Below are 24,016 nucleotides of genomic sequence, written 5' to 3' on the forward strand. Positions count from 1 at the left end.
CGGGAGGAGACCCCGAGGAAGACCCAGGACACGCTGGAGAGACTATGTCACCCAGCTGGCCTGGGAACGTCTCGGGATCCCCCGGGGAGAGCTGGAAGAAGTAGCTAGGGAGAGGGAAGTCTGGGCTTCCCTGCTAAAGCTGTTGCCCCCGCGACCCGGCCCCGGATAAGCGGTAGATGATGGATGGATGGATGGAAAATTCTGACCAATTAGATAAAATTTTATAGTTTCCCACCGCACACCTTGAGAGCTCTCATGGCACACAATGTGTCCCGGCACATTGGTTGGAAATCACTGCCGTAGACCCCCTGCTATTTGTGAAGTCATGCATTACGGTTATTATAAATGCAAAGGAAAAAGACAAACCCAACAACTCCTCACTACAAGTTGTTGGGGGGGAGGGGGGGATAAATTTCCAACAAGCATTAACCCCCCGCCCAAAAAAACCAAAAAATATTGAAACAAATATGCGAATATGTGAATCCGCACGTACTGTATCTGGGATCCATTGTAGTTAAATTTGCTCTTGACCAGTGAGTACACATGTAGCAGCTCACACAGCTAGTATGAATTCTCCAAAACATCCGCATTGATTTGCACCCCTACTATTTTAATTTAAGTACAGCATTACACAAAGTTAATTTTTATTCAACTACAACTTTATTTAATTGCAAATCATTTATTCAGCAATAATTTTTTAGCGCAAAACAGAAAAATATGGAATAAGACAAAATATCTCTTATCTAATTTTGTTGTTGGTGCCTAAATTATCATCCAATTCTGGAACGATTCACAAGTTTTTCATGTTGCCTTTTCCATGTTTGTTAAAAATTAAAAAAAAGCTAACAAACCTCAAACTTGGTGCACAATTTTAAAATGTGTTTTAATGAGGATAAATAACACTCCAAAATGTACTTTATGAAAACATACAGCAAAATAATTCAATACAAAGTGAAGTATTAAACTGTTAGTAGTATTGAACACTTCGGTTCAGTTGACATTTTGCTGTTCCTCCTGGTGTGCCTTCCTTGGCCGCTTAGGGGCAGTGTGATGGCAGTGTGATATGGACAGCGACACATATGAAGAAGAGTTTTATGAATGACTCAGTCAGCTGAAGTAATATTGGTCGTTTTTCACAATAAATAAGAACTATAGACCCGTTAGTATTGTTTTGTGGTCTGTGTACATGTTTTGCGCATCAAACAGCCTTTTTTCAGGCAAAGTTATGTTTTTGAAAGTTGTTCTCGAACTGCCAAACCGCTGCTTGTTGTGACATGAGTCGTTTGGTTGTGTTTACTGCCTGCATCTATAATTTGTGCTTGCTTTTCAAAGCAAAAAAATATCTAAAAAAAGCTTATATCTCCCAAAATGTGTATTTTGCTTATATCTCGAGGCACCACGGTGTAGTTCAAAGGTCCGTATCGGAGCATATGACCAAAGGTGCAATGAGATAATTTATCCCTTAATCATTTTAGCCAATTTATTTTCAAAATGCATATAAAACTGGCATCCCTTTGCATTAATCATTGCCCAAGAAGTAGTTTCCAGTTTATAAAAAGGTTGGTGACCCCTGGTTTTAAACCCACTGTGTGTTTTTTCTCGGATGTTTTTCACATATTGCTTTTAAATGCTTTGTTGTGGATCAGGAAAAGGAAGACAGGCGCCCCTGCCTCCCCTTTAACCTTGCATCCCCTTCTGACGGTGGGAAAATGCAGCAGCAGATTGCTGTGCTCCATGTATAGTAGAAAGTGTTCAGGATTTATTTTTACATGTTTGACCACACCAAAAACTACTCACTGGCTTTGGTATGCATGTCAATGATTGCAAAACAAATGGTTTACTCATTAAAAGGTCCTTGACCTGACTAGGCTAACACTGAATATGTCCTGCAATTGTTAGGATTTTACCAATACTGTAGCCCCGCTCTTTTTTTTTTTTTTTTTTTAATGAGTGCAGTTCAATACAAAAATGCTCTTTCTTTAGTTTTAAATAGAAAAAAAATTCGATATTGATTATTTCATTTTTTTTAGATTTCCCAACTTGGGAACAAAATGCAAGTCGTGTGAAAAGTCATTAATGGAATCATGAAATAAAAAGACACCCCTTCTCTGCACTGTGTTCTAAATAATTCTGCATGGAGGATTTGAGACAGGTTTGACAATTGTTTTTTCAAACAAGAAGGGTAAATGCTTACAGAGGTTTTTCCACATAATTAAGAAGGATCTTTCTGTTGGTCGTAAAGCATGGACCAGTCCAATACCTTTGTGAAAGGAAAACACAGAACATATTAGGAAAACGTGAGATAATAGCTGAAAAAACCCCACAATTTTTTAAAATCTGCCTTGGAGCATATTTACCTGTGCAACTGGCTTTGAGCTGGCCTCCAGAGTGGTGTTCCACAGCCTCATAGGAGACTTTAGCTGAGTTATCAGAGAACATAATGTTTATTCTCCTGGCCTCGACCTCTCTCGTGTACCTCTTCAGGCAGGTAGCTAAAGCTGTGAGTCTTTGCTTGGCGCTCTCAAATGCCTCATCTGTGGACCTCTTGTATTTCTACAGAAGTTTCTTTTTTTTTTGTTCCAGTCTCTACTTGTAGGGCCAATGCACATGGGACTGTCCTAATTCAATCAAATGGCACACACAGACATGCTGGCAGCCATCAGTTAATCTCAGTAATGAAATTTGAGACAAGGCTCTTAAATCTCTCCTCCCATTTCTACATTACCTGAGGAAAGCTGCCAAACTGGGCCGCCTTAATGGCTAAACAAACCGCCAGGCCATTTCATCTTGGGTCTCATTCGTTCAACTACCATGTACGGTATTCACCATCATGGGCACAACACAATGTCCTGAATATTAGTAGGCCGTCGAGGCCTTCGGACCAAGACATTACACCTTGGATAAGATTGATTTTTATGGCCAATCTCAGAAAACCAACACTGGAGCTTGAAAGTTACAGCATTTAAAACGAGTAGATCTTGCTGAGCTGCGTGAGTTAAGGTCAATAAGTGTCAATAAAGACCGTCGATTCTGAGAGAGTTAAACCTCATTGTGTGCTAATGGGTATTTCTTTATTATATAGTAAGTGGTGCAAAATGTGGTCACTTGTGAACAGTTTCACTCCGCTCCGAATAAACAGGTAACACTGCTGTTAGTTGTCAGACAATTGCCACATAGTAGGGGGTCGAAGATAAACAAATGCAGGCTTCCTCCTTCAAGCTAACAGGAAGTACAGTTGTGCTCTTAAGGGAGGTGCATTCCACATCGGGGGCAGTTTCATCATGTGGTAGCAGAATTGTTTAAGATTCTGCCATTGAAGAAGAAAGACTCTTTCTTTCTTGTTTGAAAAGTTGATTTTTGTATCGCCTATAAAGGAGCCTATGCTCTCAAGGCACCATGCAAAAGCATCATTCACCCCTGTCATGTCTTCCGGTTTGGATCAAAAGTGACGGTAATGACATAGTGTTTCCTGTTTATTCTTCACTAGTTCCCAGTCAACTCCCCCGATGATTAGCCTGTTGCTTTAGTCTAGGACTGTACAAAGTTCTAATTTACAGGTTTGTAAAAGGGCCTACAGTGGGCTCCCAGATACTGAATGGCTGCCAAATACCACTTTTTGTTTTTTGGAGGAATGAAACAGAGAACAGATAGGAGCCACAAATAAATGACTGCAACTGTAAAGCGACAAGAGAAATAAGAAATAATTCAGTAGTTGCCGACAAGTTCAAAAATATCACTAGCATTCATCCTGGGTGAACAGACGAATGTATGTCAACATTTTTAAAAGTTCAGAGGTTGTAGAATGACTCACATGAGCTTTTACCACAAATGAAATCTTGCATCATCCTCAACATGATCGGTAGAGTTTGGAGGGGTGACATGAGTTTGCTAGACTGTGACTGATAAGAAAAACAAAAACAAATACTGTCTCAGTCTACATTTAACAACATAATATCTTCCCACTTGCATCGTGTAGAGTGCCAACTTTAAGCTTCATTCTTCAATACAAGATTTTATTTTTATTTATCTAGTGGGAGTGGCTTAGAGGGAAAAAAGATTTTCGCCGCCCAGGGTGGTGTGTGTCACAAATGATTCTACACACTCAGCCAGTTTGTCATTCAGTAAATTGCTGGAAGTAAAAAAAAGAGATGACTCTATGCCCAATTTGCTGAAGCACAACATGAAGTACCAAGTCAACCATAATGTGAGTTATTTCAACGGTAGAAAACTACATACATACAGTTTGGCAAAAAAAAAAAAATGTACAAGTCCATCACGCCATATTGTAGTCAGTCCAAGCAAAATGTCATTTGAGAAGCGTGTCCTGTGTCTGACTGACTCCAATCCATTTTACGCTCTCATGCCTGTGGGGAATGTAACAGAGTCATACTGTACGGCCGAGAACTGTCTTGGACATAGACCGAGAGCACAGGCTGATTAGCAAATCAGCACTGACACTCTTAGTTTTCCAGCATTTCGGGTGAAGTGTATGAAAAGTCTTCAAACTCATCCTGATTGGTGGAGGACAGAGAGGAGTCATCGATTGGCGTGAGGGTGGGCTCTTCTCTTGTAAAGTCCGGGTCAAAGTTGTTGACGTCTTCTGGTGTTTTCTGAGAGAGACAAAAGGTATATGTCGAGATGAGATGATCACATAAACTGCATCGCGTCTGCTTGGTATTTATAGAGGAGGATGTGTGGCGTACGATCTTGGGCTTGAAAGGTGGCTCGATGGCTCTACGATTCAGCATCTCCCAGTCAATGTTTCTGAAAAAGGCATGGCTGGTCACAGCAATTTCACCACCCTCCGATGGCACACAACCCAGCCGCTGGAGTGGGTTTTTGGTCAGGAGCTATGTATTGAAGAAATGGAGATGAAGTTGGGAAAAAAAACGTGTCATCCCACAAAATGATACTAGATCACAGGTGTCAAACTCAAGGCCCGGGGGCCAGATCTGGCCCGACACATCATTCTATGTGGCCCGCGAAAGCAAATCAAACATGTCAACTTCTATGCGGATTGCTAAAATCTGGACCAAAATAAGAGAGATATTGTTAGCATTTTCTTGTTACCAAACCCCTCATTACAGTAGTTGACTTATTTATATGGTTTAACAGTCATAACGGCCCTCCAAGGGAAATAGTGACGACAACGTGGCCCACGACAAAAATGAATTTGACACCCCTGTACTAGATTAAGTACGACGTTATAAAGAAAAGAACTTGAAATTGTGATCTATCCAAGACATTATGAGAAAGTATCTCTCTCTCACTACAGCGCAACGATTTCAGAGGGTGAACTGAAGCTCATGCAAGTCGACATTCAGTGAGTAAGGCCTCACCTCCCAACTCACAAAAACACACCCAGATTTTTTTTCTTGGCACAACATGCAACGCACCAGTTGAGAAAAGTTCAGCTTGTTTCAACAGTAGTGTTGAAACCGTTCCAGCTTCCTGGTGTTGTACACAAAGAAACAATCAAAACGTAAATCACGGGTCCAGCTCTGACAGCTGCTCCGGGGTGTGGCCAAAAATGAAAGACGACTGACTGTTTTGACTCGCCTTCAGCAAGAGAGCGAATAAGCAAATGTATTTTGGGGACAAGGTGCACATCTTAAGGCTGGCAATGACATTCAGACTCGGCCAACAAAACAAATGAGCCTTTCACTCCCCGGTGACAGCCACGAGATAAACACCAAGTCACTAGACAGATGAATAAGACTTCCCAAATCAATTGGCTTAGTGGCTTTCAATGGAGAGCTCTCATGCCCTCTCATGAATCTAGAAATAGGGCTGCCTGCAACTAACGATTAACGATTAAATAATCAATTAATCTGTCGATGATTTTGTTGATTAGTCAATGAATCTGATTTTTTTTTAAAAACATGTTTCCATTTCCAACCCTTTATTCAAAAATAGAAGACTCTTTCAAATGAACAGTGCGGAAAATGAATACACTAATTAATTAGGATTCAGTGAGGGGTTTGCTCTGTAACACGTCAGAAAACAGGCAAAAATGTTGATCACTGTTTTCCAAAGTAAATGCAAATGTTTTATTTCGATTCGAAAATCCATGTAAAGTAACTGCTAGCTCCAAATATGAACTGAATTAAGTCATTTTTAGATTGTGGATTCCATGAAGATGCTGGATAGATAATATTCTCTCCAGCACATCTTGATGCTAGTTAAAAAAAGAACTTCCAGTTACCGGTACTTGAATAAAGTGAGTTTTTATCACGAACTTATCCTGTAAATATCAGCATTACCCCTTATAGATCCAATAGAATAACAGGAACTGTTTGAACCTGTTCACGGAAACAAGGAGAACCTTGCGGCGATCGTCTGTCATTATAAATGGAGCAGCACGTTCAAAATCCGCTCACACTTAGAGGACTTTTTATGTAACATGTGACACACAAATGAGCTTAGCGCAATACTTCGTCAAGCATGTTGGCGTAACAACATGGGTTAGTGAAGCAGCACAGCCAATGACGGGGGACGTGCCCACGTTGTTGTATTTATAGCCAGTTCGCTGAGACAGGGCAGTGGACCATGGCTTAATATAGTTATGTAAGAAGTGGTCCAAACAGCTGGCCGGCAAAGCGCTTGTAAGCCTGCCCGCCACTCTGCAGTGAGTGTCTCAGTCAGTCTGAAGCGTGACAAATAATCAACCAAACAAAGCAGAACGTAGCCCATTTCAATTCTGGTTCTGCAAGAGCTACTTAGGAATGTGGCAAATTGATCATTTTGTTAATGATCGCGGCTTAATGTCTTGTCCTGCGCGATGGGGGACACAAACCAAGTGAGAAATGGATTTTCTCTATCATTAGTTCAGCGTGGAAAAAACATCCGAGTCCAACAGATGCAATCAGAGCAGATTTAATGGCTGCCAAGGACAGAAAGTGACTCACATCCCGAATTAAATCAATGTTCCTTTTTAAAGAATATAAACAGTAAATAGAGAGACTCACAGCTTTGAGGATATTCACGGACTCGACACTGAGCCAAGCGGCATAAGCAATCTCTTCATGGAGGATGGCCTCAAAGAGGTCATCTTCATTTTCGGCCTCGAAGGGCGCGTGGCCTTGCAGCATCTCGTACAGTAGCACTCCGAGCGCCCACCAATCAACAGAGGCGCCGTACACCATTTCCTGAAGGATCTGTGAAACAATGCCACATGTCGGCAGACAACATTCATGATCACGGCCAAGGGAGTCTTCCAGGAAATGTGAACTACATGAGGTGCAGCAGAGGGATGTTTGGTCTATTCTTGTGAGGTAGAAACATTAAATGGATCCCTCGCCATCGCTTTTGTGCGTATGTGTTCGTGTGTGCAATTTGCCAGAAGTGGCAAAGGTACTTATTCAACACCTTTACTTAGTAATTACATTTTACTGTCACTTATTTACAATATCTGTTTGTACAACCGTAAACAATGGAGGGAATACAAAATCGTTTCCCTCTTTTATTTCATAGTAAATGTTCTGAAAATGTAAGCTTGCGTTGAGTCAAGACTTTTATGCCTCCAAAATAACAAATAAATAATAATGTTCCCACAGCTTTGCTCACGTGAACGCTGCTAATTTTCTCATGGTAATGGAACACAGTAATGTTGACATTTGGGGGGGGGGGGGGGGGGGTTGAATGATTAATGATAACTACTGAAAGAAAACACCCTGCAATGTGATTTTTCAGATCCGAGACAAATTATTTGAACATCAGAGGATGCACAAGAGAAAGCATTCACCACCAATCTTTTTCATCGGCAACAACATCAAACAATTCTCTTAAATAAGACCCAGGATGTTGAAGATCGCTAATGCTCCCTGGTCCATATTCCTTGCATTTCTTTCTTTTTTTTTGTCTTATAGGAACTCAAGATCTCAATCGATCAACATCTCGACCACTAACTCATTTCGACAAAGTAAGGAGTGAAGGCTACATTTTCAAATGTAGGTAGCAAAAGTGAAGAGTCATGCCCCCCCCCACCGAAAAAAAGAAAAAAAAAACCCTCAAGCCCCTGAAAAAATCTACTTATGTGCAGTCACAAAGTATTTGACTCAAAACCTCCCTATTTATCAGGGCTTGGGACTTTCTACTTCAAATAATGTTTTTCTTGCAAACATTTTTCAAGCCGCTTTTCAACACATGGGTTGGAACAGGATGTTCCTGGCATCAGTGAGATAATGAGTTGAGTTACTACACTAGGTTTCATGCACATACTACATATTCATAAACCCTTGTTTGTTTTGCACACAGTTCAGAGGCAACCGGAGAACTCCTCAAATGAGGAAACGAGTGTTGTTGGGAGTAGTAGTAGTAGTAGTAGTCCTTTCAAATGGTGACACTAGTGACCACCATACCCAAGTACGGTAACATGCTGGTGCCGATGGTGTACTGGTCATACAGTATTGCATTATGCTGAATAATGTACATACCTGCAGAGTGAAAAAAAAAAAAAAAATCAACAAATGGGCATTTGACTAAACTGAGTTGATTGACCATGGGCAAAATTAACAACAAATTTCTTGTCAGTGGATTTTTGGTCGGTGCATCTACGTAATAGAAGAGTGATAAGAGTCTCAGGCATGAGTAGATTGTGCTGGTTTGTGGCGAACAATTGTAAGAATAGGCTCGTAAGGTCAATATCCTAGCAGCTCAGTCTCAGTGCCCTCACAATGTTTTGAACGTGGACTTTGTCTTCAAGTTCTTCCAGTAGCTATAAAACGACCAAACACTCCTTTGTCATGGGCACACAATGTATTGTGGCCCAGCAACATGACTATTTTTCATGTCAGATCTTCTAGTGAGCAATTTTTCATGTTTCAGGTGTTTTGTTTCGTTTTTTTAGTGCATGCCATTTCAGGGTAATGGGCCAGGCACGAATATTCTCTTGTCGTGAAGGCCAAACATGCTTAGGTTAAGGAAAATTCCACCAAATAGATATGAACTCCAGCAGTGTTGAAAATGTGACCCCAAGCCAAGGTTTGCTGGCTTCCAGTTAGTCATGAGGGAGTCTGTCTGTGCTGGGAAGGGGGAGGGGCCTTGCATATGACCACATGAGAGCGCATGTGGGTTACAAGAAGGCATCAACCATGTCTGCCTTTCTGTCATTTAAAAAGTTCGATAAGTCTGAACTGACCTCTGGGGCAATGTAATCAGGAGTACCGCAGAAGGTTCTCGCTCCGATGCCTTCAAATATGCCTTCTTTACACATGCCAAAGTCTGCCAGTTTACAGTGGCCGTCCTTGTCAAGGAGAACATTATCCAGCTTGAGATCCCTGAAAGGCAACACAAACAAACTGACAATTGAAAATCACAGTAATTGCGTTGTGACATGATCATCTTTCTCCTGGAGATAGATCAATGGGTTGCGAGCAAGTGGCTGCAAGCCAGCCAGTGATCAAAATCCAACAGACAATTAGTCAAAATCTGTAGCGGGGAGGAAAGATTGATTGAGGGCCAATTGTCATGTGAGAGAAGCATTTGTCATGCGTATGAGCGGCATACAGACAGCGAAGAAGAGGAAAGGAACATTCTGTTGACCGATTGCCCCGTTGGAGAATGATCAAATAAAGCTTCAAGCACTGTGCTATAGATGATAGAAAAGCTTGATAAACAGCGTTAGAATTTTACTGCACGTAACTTACTAACACGTAGATTTCTGCAGAATTGAACTATCTATCCCTGGTGTCAGCAGCATTTCGTAAGGTCAAAACGTCAGTGAACAAATAAAACCTCAGCTGTCGAGAAGTCCCATTACAAAGAGAACAATGCTTCGGTTTTGATTGACACTGTGAGAGAAGTATTGATTTAACATTGTTCTTTTGTGAAATTCTCTCGATATTTTTTATGAGTTATAGAACTGTAGTGCATCATACAGAAAGGTGTTACAAATAACTTGTGTATGTAGGTATGTAGGTTCTGCTACAATATTCAGGACAGCTCTCTGTTCTCTGTCTGATGCAGTGCACGTAAAGGAAGATTAAGAACTGTTGAAGTGCAATAAACACTCGCCAGGAAACAGCACTATATGCTCACTGCGCAAAAAGCAACCTAATTGATTATTTGAAAGTTACATGTAAATTGAACGAAAAGACTTCCAGTTACCAGACCGAAGTTACCAGACCAGCTGAGATTGATCTGGATTTTTTTTTTCAGCTTGCAAGGTCCAACATGAAGCTGCACTAAATAACCAAATTTCCAAATAACAGTGACTAAGAACATGACACAGAAACTGAGCTTTTTTTTTCCAGACGGTGAGTTGTTTTTTTTCCTCCGTCACTAAGCAGCAGTTTAAAGCGTTGGAACATTGTAAACTGTTTCAGTTGAGTTCAGTATTTGCAAGAAAAACCACAAACAGGATTCCTATCATCCAAGAGAAGACAATAGCTGAAGCTACAGCAGTTACGAGAGAAACTTCACATTACACAACATCATAGATCGAGAGTGCTTGAGTGTTCTTCTTATCCTGGCTTGATGTGTGTTATTGCGGTTGTAGCATGCAACCTGTGTGAGCCCTCTGCAACCAACAGGCATGCTATAACATGCACTTATGGCTGACACGGGACACATTAGCCTGATAAATATAACTCAGGTTTGACAGAGTACATGATGCCCTTTATCGTCAAGTCGTGGCATGGAGCCCTCAGCAAGTGTTGGGTGGGGTTGACCATATTCAGTGAGTACATGGAAAACAAAGAGGAGGCTGAGGGTAAGCTCAATATGACCCCACACAGTAGCATGCATCAGGGGTGATTTTTACCCCAAATTAATTTACAGAAAGATATTTCAAGAGCACAAAATTGAAAGATTTAAGAGTAAAAATAAAAAAGTCTGAATTGACATAAGAGAAGGGAGGCGCGGTGGGTGACTGGTTAGCACGTCCGGCTCTCAGCGCAGATGTGCAGCGTTCGATTCTGGCTCCGGCCTTCCTGTGTGGAGTTTACATGTTCTCACGGTGCTTGTGTGGGTTTTCTCCGGGTATTCCGATTTCCTCCCACATTCCAAAAACATGCACAGCAGGTTGATTGGGTACTCCAAATTGTCCCTAGGTGTGATTATGAGCGCAAATGGTCGTTTGTCTATATGTGCCCTGCGATTGGCTGGCAACTGGTTCAGGGTGTCCCCCACCTACTGCCCGAAGACACCTGGGATAGGCTCCAGCATGCCCGCGACCCTTGTGAGGATAAGCGGATTAGAAAATGCATGGATGGATGGATGGACGCAACAGAAGACAAGGCACTGTATTGTACAAAGTAAAAAAAAAAAAAAAAAAATTAAAACTGCATGTGGGTTATTCATCAACATTCTGGGAATATTCGTTCGCAGAATAATTATTTATTCCCTGCTGCTGTGTATTTGCTCATTCCTTTTCGTTTCCATTTAGTCATTCCCATAAGTTTTATAGATGTATGTGGAATTGTTTTGTGTGTGTGTGTGTGTGTGTCATTCATACCGATAGATGATGCCTTTGCCATGCAGGAACATGAGAGCCGAGGTGATCTCCGCGGTGTAGAAACATGCCCGGAACTCATCAAATCTTCTGGACTTCTGAATGTGGAACATCAGATCCCCACCATTGACAAACTCCATCACGAAGAACAGACGGTCCTGGATATGAGATGAGGATATAACATATATTTGTGTACATACACTTATAGTTGCAGACCCAGTGGCCCCGGAGAAACGCTCGTGTTATCAGTCATGACTTGTCACGAGGCCAAGCTCACTTCAAGGACATGGCGGGCAGCTCATACACTTCACGCGGCTGTAATGGCTTGCTGGAGAACTAAATGTGGTTTGAAGTTAGTGGGGTGGAAAAAAATTGATCAAATCCATAAATCTTTCTTTCTCATTACAGGCTTTGGTAGATACGTAGTGCTGAAATACAAGGATGTGATTCACGGGACTGGCTGTAACGCTTCATTAGTTGGTCAGACAGGCAGCAAAAGGAGTGCACTGCTGAAAACCGGAGTGGTCTGCAGTTCTACATTTAATAATGCATAGGACTAACTTTTTTTCAGTTGTCTTTTGTTCTTAAAACTTTATTTTTACAGTGGTTGCATGATGTAAACACACTTCACACACAATGTGTCATTGGGAATTTCTCCATTGCGAGACTAATAAAGGTTTTCTTATCTTATTATCGGGCATATTGGTGCTGTATCACATTTTGGCGTTTTGATCTTGATGAGCTCCCTTACTAACGAGTGACAACCGTCAAAAAAAAAAAAGTTTAAAAACTGGAGGAGGCAGATGCAACTTCCCACCACAATTTCCTGTCATGTTCTTCAAATTTCACTTGAACACACACAGTGTACTTTCCAGTGTTGGTTTAAAACAATACATGATGTGGTGGAACAAAAGCCACTTGACCGCACTGTGAATAGGTTCAAGGGAGTGGCCTCGGTGTTAATGCTCGTCTTCGCGCTGCTCTATTTTAAACCTGGGTGAAGTAGGACAATTAAGGCTCAAACATTGAAAAGAAGGTTAAGATTGCCAGGGGTGGAAAAAGAGCTAAGTATACCGTCTCCTCTGCTGCCCTCTGCTGAACAACTAATGTAACGCAATTCTGGACTGGGGGAATAAAAACTGTGGTCATGTTGCAAAGGTTGGAACATGCCAATGAAAGTCTAGTAACGCTACGTTTTAGTGAAATCGAGACAGTACGGATAAAAAGGACACTCATAGTCATTCTTGCTGAGTACTGTAGAAGTTCTTGTGTATTTTAAAACAACAACGATAATTGTAAGGGGCAATAAAAGGTGTACAAGTAAGCAACAATACATGACAAACTTACCAAATATTGATAAATACTAAAATACATCTGCGCCAACCTGAACCAAATAGACAAAAACAACCACAGAACCACAAAAGCAATACACACAATAAATAACCAAAGCAATACATTAAACCACGGCTATTACACAAACACCTACAAAACATATTTTAGTGTTCCAGAATTTCTGTGTCTTTTAGTCACCTGTACATTCAACCATAAGAGGTTAGCGTAAACAGACATATGCACAGTATGTGTGTGTCTTGCGTCTCCACTGACCTGTGTCTGGAAGCAGCAGTAGAGCTGAGTGAGGTACGGGTGAACGCTGGCCAGTGTCAGCACCCTCTTTTCAGTCATGGTACACTCCACGTCATCGTCCTGCAAGATGATGTCTTTTTTCAGCACCTTGACTGCGAAAACCCGCTCTCTATTGTTGAGTCTGGCAAGCAGCACCTGCAGAGATGTCACACATGCATTTTTGAAATGTATCTATTTATTTTTTAACCTGAAAGGCCATCAAGTCATTATTGGACACCACATTTCCGGCCACCCCCCTGGAAGTCTTTCCCACCTTGCCGAAGCTCCCCTTGCCTAGCACTTGAAGAAATGTGAAGTCTGAGATTCCATATTGAGGCATCTCTGGCTGACTTTTCACACTCTTCTTCCTTTCAGAGGGCATCTTGGTTTTACCTGAACCGAACTGTAAAGGCAAAAAGGAAGAGAAAAAGATTGGTGGAAGAACAACCACGATGAAGCAGAATTTGTGTTGTCGAAAATTCTCATACTCTTGAGGTGTTTCTTTCAGAGAGCTCGCCGGCATGTATACCCATCTCTGCCAGCTTTTTGGCCAGCTCCACGGTGTTGACGCCGCAGTTCTGTGCAACGTTGCCTTCGCATCGAATGTGAACATTGAGTTTACAGACTGGAATGAGAAATCACAGAACACAAAATGATACGATATACTTGTAGACAGGAGCAGAGTGAGAAACTACTGCCTAAATCTTGATTTTGGGCGTCTTACTCTTGCAGTGTAGGCCCTGCCGGACAAATCCCCATAGGAGCGATCCACAGTGGTTACAGAAAGCGGGTGACTTGTAGTTGTGAATATGGAACTGGTGAGGAATGTTGATGCTGAAGCCTGGGCTGACGTACTGCAAAAGTGACACAGTGTGACGTTTAAGAGCTGCTTCCACCATGCTGCGTTAAATATAGTCACAAAAAAATGTGACACTTGAACAGATAATAAACAAGAAGCAATGAAGTAGTCGATCGCTCAAAATATAGAACAGCGGATAGGTGTTGTAAATGAGGTTTAAATCAGGTTGTGTTGCATCTCTCGAGCCACCTTGACAAATTATAGATGTGTGTCAGAGTGTGTGGCATCTACGATGTGGTTCATGTACTTTCCAGTAGCAAGAGACTCAAGTCGGATCTGACCTATTCGTGGGCAGGCCGATTAAATCGGCTGATTATGGCCCTTACAACATCGGCCAAAATCATCGGCCGCATGGTCGATGTTTGCCCGTTGTTTTTACCATCTACTCGAACCCTTTACAGCAGTTGTACACAAGTTACACCGGCTTCCTTATTTATGACGCATCAATCTATACAATGACCTTTGACTCTTCAATATATTTCATGAAATGTGTTCATCAATGAAACGCAATCTTTTTTTTTTTTTACAAGCAGCGGTTAGGTGAGCAAGGATGTCACGCACAAACGAAAGTCACGCTTTGTTACTAAATCAATAAATAAAGAATAATCATGGCGGCCCGGTAGTCCAGTGGTTAGCACGTCGACTTCACAGTGCAGAGGTACCGGGTTCAATTCCGGCTCTGGCCTCCCTGTGTGGAGTTTGCATGTTTTCCCCGGGCCTGCGTGGGTTTTCTCCGGGTGCTCCGGTTTCCTCCCGCGTTCCAAAAACATGCATGGCAGGCTGATTGAACACACTAAATTGTCCCTAGGTGTGAATGTGAGCGCGCATGGTTGTTCGTCTCTGTGTGCCCTGCGATTGGCTAGCGGTGTCCCCCGCCTACTGCCCGAAGACGGCTGGGATAGGCTCCAGCACCCCCTGCGACCCTTGTGAGGGTTGAGCGGTTCGGAAAATGGATGGATGGAAGAATAATCATGAACTTCAAAACAGGGCAACATAAATGTGCTAAATATGACACGCATTCAACAACCGGTAACGCAAACACACTTTTGACATGGGTTAACTTGATGAATTAAATGTATAGCGCCACGCAATGCATTGGGGGAACTGAAAAGGGAAGGTTATTATTATTATTTTTGAAACAAGATATTTATAAACTCATCGCGAGGAACAGCGACTAGCGAAAATCCGTGTATAATTGACACCCATTGAAATGTACGTGGGAAAAAAAATTAAGTATTTTATGCATGACAGATTTTTAAATTAACCGGCCGATAAATCTGTATTTGGCCTCTACATCAGCCTCTAAAAATCCCTATCAGTCAGGCCCTACAATCAGGTACTACAAAAGACATAGGGGAGTGATGGTACCTCTGACCCCTTCATGCGTGGACACACAGTGACAACTTGCTCGTGGCATCGCTTGTGAACCACACATGTACACACTAGATGGGGGTGGAAAAACAAAAAAGTCAAAATCAGAAGCAAAGCTCGACAGTAAGGAGGGGAAGACGGTAAGTTCACCTTGGCACTGGTAGCCCTGCTTTCCAAAAACACCCCTGTAACAAAAATCATGACCGAAACTAATTAAGTTTCAAATCTATGCAAGCAGCGGTGACCTGGGCTTGACCGACTTGCTCACCAGATGAAATCTTTGCAGTGAAAACAGAAGGTGGGCTGGCGAAGAAAAGTGGACATGAACTTGTGCCCGTTGACCTGGTGGACTTTCCGTCTCACGGCCCCCTGACGTTTCCTGCTGAACTCCTTGTGGTTTACCGGCATCACGATGGCCTCGTCTGTTTAAAAAAAAAAAAAAAAAGACAAGCACACAATCAATTGACAAACCAGGAAGGAAGTTCACATCACCGCATGAGGTAACATTTCATATCCATCTTAGATACAAATGATTTGATACTTACCAAACTAGTCGAGTCACGCTAAAACAACCATTGTCTAATTTGCATACGAGCCTGTTGTCAAGTCTATTATGACACAGAAGCATTCAAAGGCAACGACTCCCAACCTGTGCCTCGTCGTCGATTGTCCAATTTCACCCATTTGGTTCCAAAATTCAGATTTATTTACTGCAAATAATCCCTTCTTGTTCATCTTCTGGTGACAGCAAAATAGAGCGACAGGTTTTCCACGAGATGGCAGAAGGTATAGTGTAACCTGTCCATCAGTCTGTGTTCGTTCAGACAACAGAATAGCTTTGTGTTCGGTCGAACAGGCCCAGGTGTCAAACCGAGCATGTCAATGAGAGAACATCATTGTTATTTTAGTGCGTATACTTTTTGTGAGACATGTTTGGTGGCGTGCCGTGACAACGAGGTAAGATCCGTGACTTGGCTGAATAAAGGTTGTAAACACTGTCCTATACGGAGCGCAGAGGAGCAGTATACTGAATTGAAATTGATTCCAAATGTGCAGTCTGGATTAGGTTTGCTTTGACATTGAAACATGGGCACCTGCATGCACATACTGTAGCAAATTGCGCTAACGTGTGCATTCTAATTAACCCCTTTCAGGGACAGCGGTTACTAGAGTGGACAGGTTATCAGGTTACAGGGTGCATGAAAGGGTTGATACTCAAAGACTAGCTACCTATTATTTAGAACAGAGTCAAAGAAGAAGTCAAACCAACATTTTCTTGGAGGAGATAACAAGACATGGCATTGCAGTGACCTCACCATCTATGAAGGATCCGTTCAGCTTAATAAGGACGTAAATGCGGCCTTCGGGCTCCAAGTCCTTCTGCAGACAGAGATGCAAAACATTTTGCACGGGAATGCCAATTTAGATATAAACCACAGCACTTTATCTTTCAACTCAGGCATAATAAGAAATAGAACGCAAGATAACAAATCAAAATCAATGTGTGATGTACTGTACAAGGTATGTTTGACCCTTTCAGGGACAGCGGTTACTACAGTGGACGGCTTACCGTGTTATCAGGTTATTACGGGGCGCACGAAAAGCTTAAATATTCACCAGGAAAATAAAAACATATTGTAATGAGTGTATTAGAAAAGTGTGATGAAGAGACAGTTGAGTTCCTGTATGTGTGGGTAAATGCATACTAGTTCCTGGAAGTATATAATGAGTTAGGAATTTAAAAACCTTGACAGAAAAAACAAAGCGGGTCAGGCAGGTTGCGCTGGTTGTGGAGGCCTGTGCCGCAGCTGTTAAGCGATGTCTCACAAACGCATGACGCGAACAGGATTAGAACAGAGATTTTCATAATTTTTGCTTTCATCCACCACCACAATAGAGTTTAAAGAAAACTATGAAAATGAGGTTGAAGACTCGGCTTCGAGCTTTGGACAAAGACACACCATTGGAAGTACAGTCGTACGTTTTAAGACTGTGGAAATGAATTGCAGGGAAGCGTCGCCTGATGTGTGGTGCGCACGGGCATCACCCAAGTTGGGAGTTTCCTCCCTGCAGCTCTTTGCTAAGGCATTCATTGCAGCTTCCTTTAGAATTTATGAAATTCACTAATCCTCAAAAACCAAGTCACTGGCCGGATATAAAGCTAACAAAGCTTGCTTTTCAATCAATGAAAAGTAAAATGAAGACAATTAAAAAAAAAAGAACGAAAAAAAAAAACAAGCAACACATGAAGGCGTGGAAAAGCGTCTACGGTTTCAACTTCTGGGGCTGCTGAAAATGGAGACATTTTTCATTTTTCTTCACTTTAAAAACATTCCCAGGTGTCGTAATGTCTGATCAAGCCCACTTTTCAACCCGGATTTTGGCCGCCCCTCGGCAGTCGAGCCAATCCCAACGCTGGCATGAAGACTAGGCGAGCTATCGTTTGCTCTCAAGCAGTCCCGAGTCTGAAAGTAAAAGTGAGTCCCCACAATGACGAACTCAAATTGGAAATTTCGTGTCAGTCAAGTTTTGGAAGTGGGCGTCTCACAAAAGTTGATGTAAACGGTTGTGTAATGTCGCACTTGATTGGCAGGCCCTGATCAAAACTCATCTTTGACATCTAATTTGAAAGAATTTAAAAGTGTTTCATTCACCACGTCCCCTGACTTGTGATCGACAGTATTAGTCTTTGGTAACTTCATATTTGATTCAATATCCATCTGTTGTGTCTGTCTTTCTGTTTTGTTTTCAGTCCCGGCTGGAGCGAAGGGCGTTTCCCCCCAGCTGTCGCACCTGTTCTGCCTTTACCAATCAAACCTGACATGGATTTCAGGACTGCCAAACGGTTGTCGGATTATTGATCTTGCTCGCTGTTGTGCTTCAATTGTTGTATTCTAGACCACTTCATAGATTTCATAGTCGCTCTCGTTCTGTCATTGAGCTTTGTAAGTATTTTCATGACTCCTTTTTATGGATCTTGAGCTTTGGTTTTGCGTTATTGGATTTGTGATATTTTGTTTGTATATAAGCAGTGATCTCTTGTACCTTGCCTTTGTAATTGCTTTTTGTTTTATGCATAGTTGTTTTGTTTTTCCTGGCTCCTTCTGGCCAGCAATTTCAGTTTGTACTTTGTCGGTGCGCTTTTCTGTAATAAATATTTTTGTTATCTCACTTTGACTGAGGCTGTATTTTTGGAATCCAAAACATTATTCGGTTTGGTTCAGAATCTGACACCAGCAGCCCAACAATATTGGAGAAGTTTTTATGCTATCTAAAGTTGTAGATGGGGGAAGGGGGGGGGGGTAGTGTTTTCTAAAGGCTTAACATCTTAAGTATTCTCTCTTTTTTTTTTTTAAAGCAGATGGCCGTTTCAGTCGAGCAAGCAGCATTCACTGCAATGAGGTGCAAAGTCGCATTAAGTGGGTAGGGAAAAAAGTCGGGTCTAAATGTCATGGTGATAACAACTTGAATATGAGCACATATTTTGCTTTCCTGTCCTAAATAGAAGCGCTTCGTGTTTTGTGTGCAACGTGAACACACCAGTGGGGCATGCGGACTGGCCACATGCGAAAAAAGTTTCAGAGACTCGGCAAAGATGCCAGGAGATAAGAGAGTGACCCTTGCAATATTCCTCTTTATCGTTGCACATTATCATCAATATGTCTGTTCACCTGTGTGGTGAATTAATTTTAATTCTGTAAAGGTCAAAGCTTATGAACCAACACATTTATTTTGCCATTTCTGGATGTGTGTGCAGTGCTTTAACCATTATTGAATGGCAAAAAAATCGATTATATTGAAGCATCTTAAGCGAAATGGAGTGCACTACTTGGCTGCAAGCAGTGGAGTTGCCGTTGATTTGGTCTGAACTAGTTTGATATCTGAAGAAGTCATCAGCTATGTGAAATTGAACCACAGACCTTGGCACGACTCAAGGAGCATTATTTTGTGTAATATGACAGAGATGCAAACAGCAGCTCAGAGAGACTAACTACACAAATTTAAAAATTATATATATATATATATATATACACCTGTATATATACACACACAACTTTCAGCAGACATTCACGAGAATTTTACGATCTCCACTCACTTTTGCATCACACATATTGATCATCATATTGAAGCTTTTATTTGTTGGATCAAAGAAAGGTGCGGATTTATCATTAGGCAAACAAGAATGTCCCGGCGCCCCAAATATCCAGGGACTCCCAGTGTCTTCTAAAAACTGTGAAATAAATCACTTTTTTCACCAATGATTATTCACCGATACCACCAGTAGTTTTAAAATATCACATTTTGATTAACAATGACAAATAATTATCAACAAACCTTTAATTCTTTGTTGTACATGATTTGCCCACGTTTCTAACTGCTGCAGTATAGCAACGACTGCTCGCAAGGAGGACTTACTGAATGTCAGATTTATGGGGCCTTTAAGTATCTGTGGCTGTTGTTGGCAGCCTTCACGAATACCCGATGCCTTGAATCAGCCCAATACTGATACCCGATATTGGTAATTGCCCAACCCTCGTAATCATAATTGTTTTGGTCTTAATTTCCACAGTAAAAAAAAAAAGAAATCCCACAGAAAAATGGCTAACTTATCATGATTCTCCTGAGTGCCCCACTTCCAATTGTGCGAGTATAGACTTGACTGAGGAAGAAGGTGGCAATTAGCGAAACAAAATTGCTGGTGTGTTGTGAGGAAATTAGGAAAATGAGGCGGATCTATTCTAGGGAAGCAGAGAAGAAGAAAAGGCAGAAAACAAACCGATTTTTAATCAAAAATACCAAAAGTTGCAACTGTAGTTGAGCTGTAGTCAAGTCAAGTTCGAGTCATCAAGCTCCAAATCAAAGTCAGGTCAGAGTCTCAAGCTTCGAGTCCAAGTCTAAGTCCAAGTCCAGATGAGATCAAGAATTTAGCATAAGACAGAAAAATACTATTTTCCTGACCACAAAATTTGAGAAAAGTCATTAAGTTCAACACTCTTGTCAAATGTCACGGAAGCCTTTGCTTTATTAATCAACAACAAAATGTCAAAAACGATGTTGCTTTTGTGGTCGACCTCAGGGTAGAGATGAGGAGATTGGGGTGGAGCAAACTGCACCAAGCAGTGAGAGGAGACTACAAAACAGCGATGAACACGAAGCTAAAGAATGACCATGAATGCGTCGCCGTGGCAGGGTTTGCTGTGCCCGACTCCATTGCGGTTAGGTTAACCAATCAGGTGCCTATTTTGATTATCTGAACTTTGACTTTCATTTGAAAGAGGGCGTTAATTTTCAGGGATCAAAAACACAGTTGGACTTGGTCGAGTCGCTAAAAATATTTGGTGAGTCCAGGACAGATTTTATGCATCTGGGCTGGCGCTGAAACGTGTTAACTGCTCACAGAGAGAACACACACACTTCTCACTTCCCCCCCACCAGCGGTGGGTGTGTTTCAAAGTGACATTTACAAGATGTGTTTGTGGTTTCTGAGTTGATGATGAAGAAGGGTGGGATCAGTGCCGACAGTCATATCTGAGTTTACCAGAAATGGCATTTATTGCGACAATACGGCAGTCTTATTCCTTCAATTCATTCCACAAACATTGTTAAGAAGTCGATGCTGATGTATGTACATTAAATGTATGTATGATGTATGTACCTTAGATTTGTTCTTGGTTTTTCTGTTTGGTGCTTTCTACCGCCTTTATTACCGATTTGTCTTACTGTTTATTGTGCATGTTAAATTGCTCCATGTACAGCACTTTGTATGCAGCGATGACTGTTTGAAAGTGCTCTATAAATACAGTTGACTTGACTTAAAAAAAACATGACTAATGACCAACAAGGAAATGACCAGAAAAGCTTGTATTAAAAAATATAAAAATCCCTCTTCATAACAGGTCCGTCGGGCGTGGCTAACTTCTCTTTACTTAGGTGTGAGTCAACAATGTCAAACACTCATGCAATATTTTGGCGGTGTGTGTGTGTGTGTATATATATATATATATATATATATATATATACATACATACGTGTGTGTGTGTGTGTGTGTGTGTGTGTGTATATTTATTTATTTATTTATTTTTTACTCTACCCTGAGGACAAAAACCCATGGTTTTTTTCTGTTTAATCACTTAAAGAACTTCAGGTTCAGAATTACTCTTCCGCAAAACTACCCAACATTGCATACGTTTTAGGATTTTTACATTCCAATTTTATTACTTGAATTATTTCGTTTTTTTACCCCCCCCACCACCACACACACACACACACACAAACCACCTCTACACAAGATTTCCATTTAATAAATAGTAGGGTTAGACGGGGGCTTGAGTGGTGATGAAAGATGCAATCAATGTTTCTGTTGATCTTTGACATATTCTGTACAAACCTCTATTAACAATCAAAACATCATCCCTCTATTACCTTTTATATGGAAAAAAATATTTTTTGCTGAGTTTTCTTGTCATTAAAAATTGTTCAAAAAATTAATCAGCAATTTAAAGGATTGAAATCCTGAAAATTAATATTTTATCATTTTGTTGAGGCTGAAGTTGATCAAGGCAGTGGTTCTCAAAAAGCTCTGATAGCATTAGGACATAAATCTGATATCCCTGCAGAGATAAAGAGATTAAAGGGGAGAAAAAATTCAAGCATGTTATTGCAGGAGTGAGATTCCTTTTTTTTTCCAAGAATGTAGTCCCATTTTTTAAAGAATAAAATTTTACCCAATGTAAAAAAAACATACGAGTTGTATTTTTGATCTAAACAAAATGCATCATTTTCTTCTTGTTAAGATAAGAACTACAACTTTATTTTTGTCCGGTTTTTTTTGTCTGTTTGTGATCATAACGAAGTTGCTGATTAAAGGCTGCATTCAGAAATGGTAGCGGAATCCCCTCTGCTTTCGACGAAATGTTCGCTTAATAACTAGGTACAAGTTATTCTTGTGAGTCGAAAATGGTTTAACTTTTAATTTCGTTTCCCATCTTAATTTAATCAGGAAATATCCCATTGAGATTAAAAAACCTCTTTTTCAATGGAGTCCTGGCGAAGAGGTAGCAACATAAATGAACATAAAATACAGTTACCATACAATACAATTGCCGTGGCCACTGAAGAAGAAGCAACTTCTGCCGGAAGTACCGAAGTAGTCATGGCAACTTGCTTTTATTTTCTACAAGGATGAATCCACCAGGATTGCACCTTTGGCTAACATGCAATGCAGTATTCTGGTCAAGGTAAAACATTTTTATATAAAAAGAAAAACTGGAACATAGTAATCGGATGTTTCATCATCCTCATATGCTGTCAGCTCCATTTTCTGAATCCAACTGGCATCCAATTTCCCAAATTCTTTGTGTGTTGTATTGAGGTTAAAGTGGCCATTTCAAACAGACTGAGCATTTTGAGAGACTGAGATTTTGGGGAAACCTTGTAACGTTGCCATGAAAGGTTTATATTGTCTATAAATGTCATAAGATGGTGGCAAAGCACCTTTTGTCTAATAAATTATCCAAAATCGTTCCTTAGTACCGGGAATGCCAAAAGATGAAAGCAAAGCACTACTTGTGTCTTGAAGAACCTTCTCGACTCACTTTAACATAGCTCTTTGGCACAAAGATAACACAGGATACCACAAAAGCAATACTTTGGAGTGAGCACAAGAACAGATACTCGCTAAGCTTTTCACTACTCAAAGGACGATTTGTTTGTTTGTTTTTTAAATCTGTGAGTATTAAAATTCGTTAATACGAACCACGAATACATTTACGAGAGGACAATAGTTAACTCATGGATGGAACAAAGAATGCTTCATTGGCTTACTCTTCATTTTATCTGTAAACAATTGGTGAATAATAATGAATTTGCAGCAGGTGATGGAGCCACAAATGACCTCAGATACAAATGAGGATTTTCCGGCCTTGGTGGAGCGCTGTCATTGTAGTTGGCCCCCAGTTGTGACCCCCTTTTGCGTTTACTCACCCATCCCTCGTCGAACTTGTCAGTGTTGGCTTTCGTGATGAGGTCCACAAAGCGGATGGTGCAATTCGCCACAAAGTCGTCGTATCCGATGGGGGTTTCGTGGAAAACAGCCAGCTCGACGTGTTGTCCGTCTTGCACGGAGAAGGAAAAGTCCTCATTGTAGGTCGGAGAGTTGGTTTTCTGTTTGGTGTGAGTTTGACCCACTTTGACATCGTCCACTTTAAGGACAATGTACGGGTCCATGTTCGTCGAGGCGTTCTTCATGAAAATCTTGGAGTGGCGCCGGGAGAAAGTGGTTGGTTTCAGGTCCAACGCTTCCCCGATTCGGAGCTGGATACGGCCGTAAAACTTCATGCCTGCCACTAGAGAGGTTGAATATCAAAAGGGAAAGAACGAAGCCAACAGGAGGTCTTAAAGGAGGGCTCGAGACGAACGAGAGGACACTGCCGCTGCGTCCATGCTGAGTGCACTTGTTGTAGTTCTGTTTGTTTGTAGTTCTGCTTCCTCTGCTTTGAATCTCGAGTGGGCTGACTCCTCAACAAAGGAAGCAACAAACACACGCCGATCGAGACGTACAAGTTCCGCATAACTCTGGGGGAAAAAAAAAACACCTGTCAGGGCTGTGGAGGGCTACGTTATAGTCACGTGGGTCTATGGGGCGATAGGTGTGACGAAAAAACTACAATATCCGTGTGCATCATTTCGAGCTTCCATCGCTCTTCCCTGTC

At 41.3% G+C, this 24,016-nt stretch overlaps 1 protein-coding gene across 1 annotated transcript; it reads right to left on the bottom strand.

The window, feature by feature from the left end:
- Nucleotides 1-864: 864 nt before the first annotated feature.
- Nucleotides 865-23,891, bottom strand: prkcha (protein kinase C, eta, a). Its single transcript, XM_086126485.1, has 14 exons — nucleotides 23,289-23,891; nucleotides 16,622-16,685; nucleotides 15,574-15,727; nucleotides 15,456-15,490; nucleotides 15,303-15,376; nucleotides 13,800-13,929; nucleotides 13,564-13,700; nucleotides 13,350-13,478; nucleotides 13,058-13,231; nucleotides 11,456-11,610; nucleotides 9,140-9,278; nucleotides 6,969-7,157; nucleotides 4,704-4,850; nucleotides 865-4,610 (listed from the first exon to the last, which is right to left on the bottom strand). Exons 1-14 carry the CDS (start codon nucleotides 23,640-23,642, stop codon nucleotides 4,461-4,463), a joined length of 2,031 nt encoding a protein of 676 aa, XP_085982611.1. The 5' UTR covers nucleotides 23,643-23,891; the 3' UTR covers nucleotides 865-4,460.
- Nucleotides 23,892-24,016: the final 125 nt, after the last annotated feature.

This window comes from Hippocampus guttulatus, chromosome 13 (assembly GCF_054856545.1).
Source record: "Hippocampus guttulatus isolate MCC_2025c chromosome 13, RoL_Hgut_1.0, whole genome shotgun sequence".
Lineage (NCBI taxonomy): Eukaryota > Metazoa > Chordata > Actinopteri > Syngnathiformes > Syngnathidae > Hippocampus > Hippocampus guttulatus.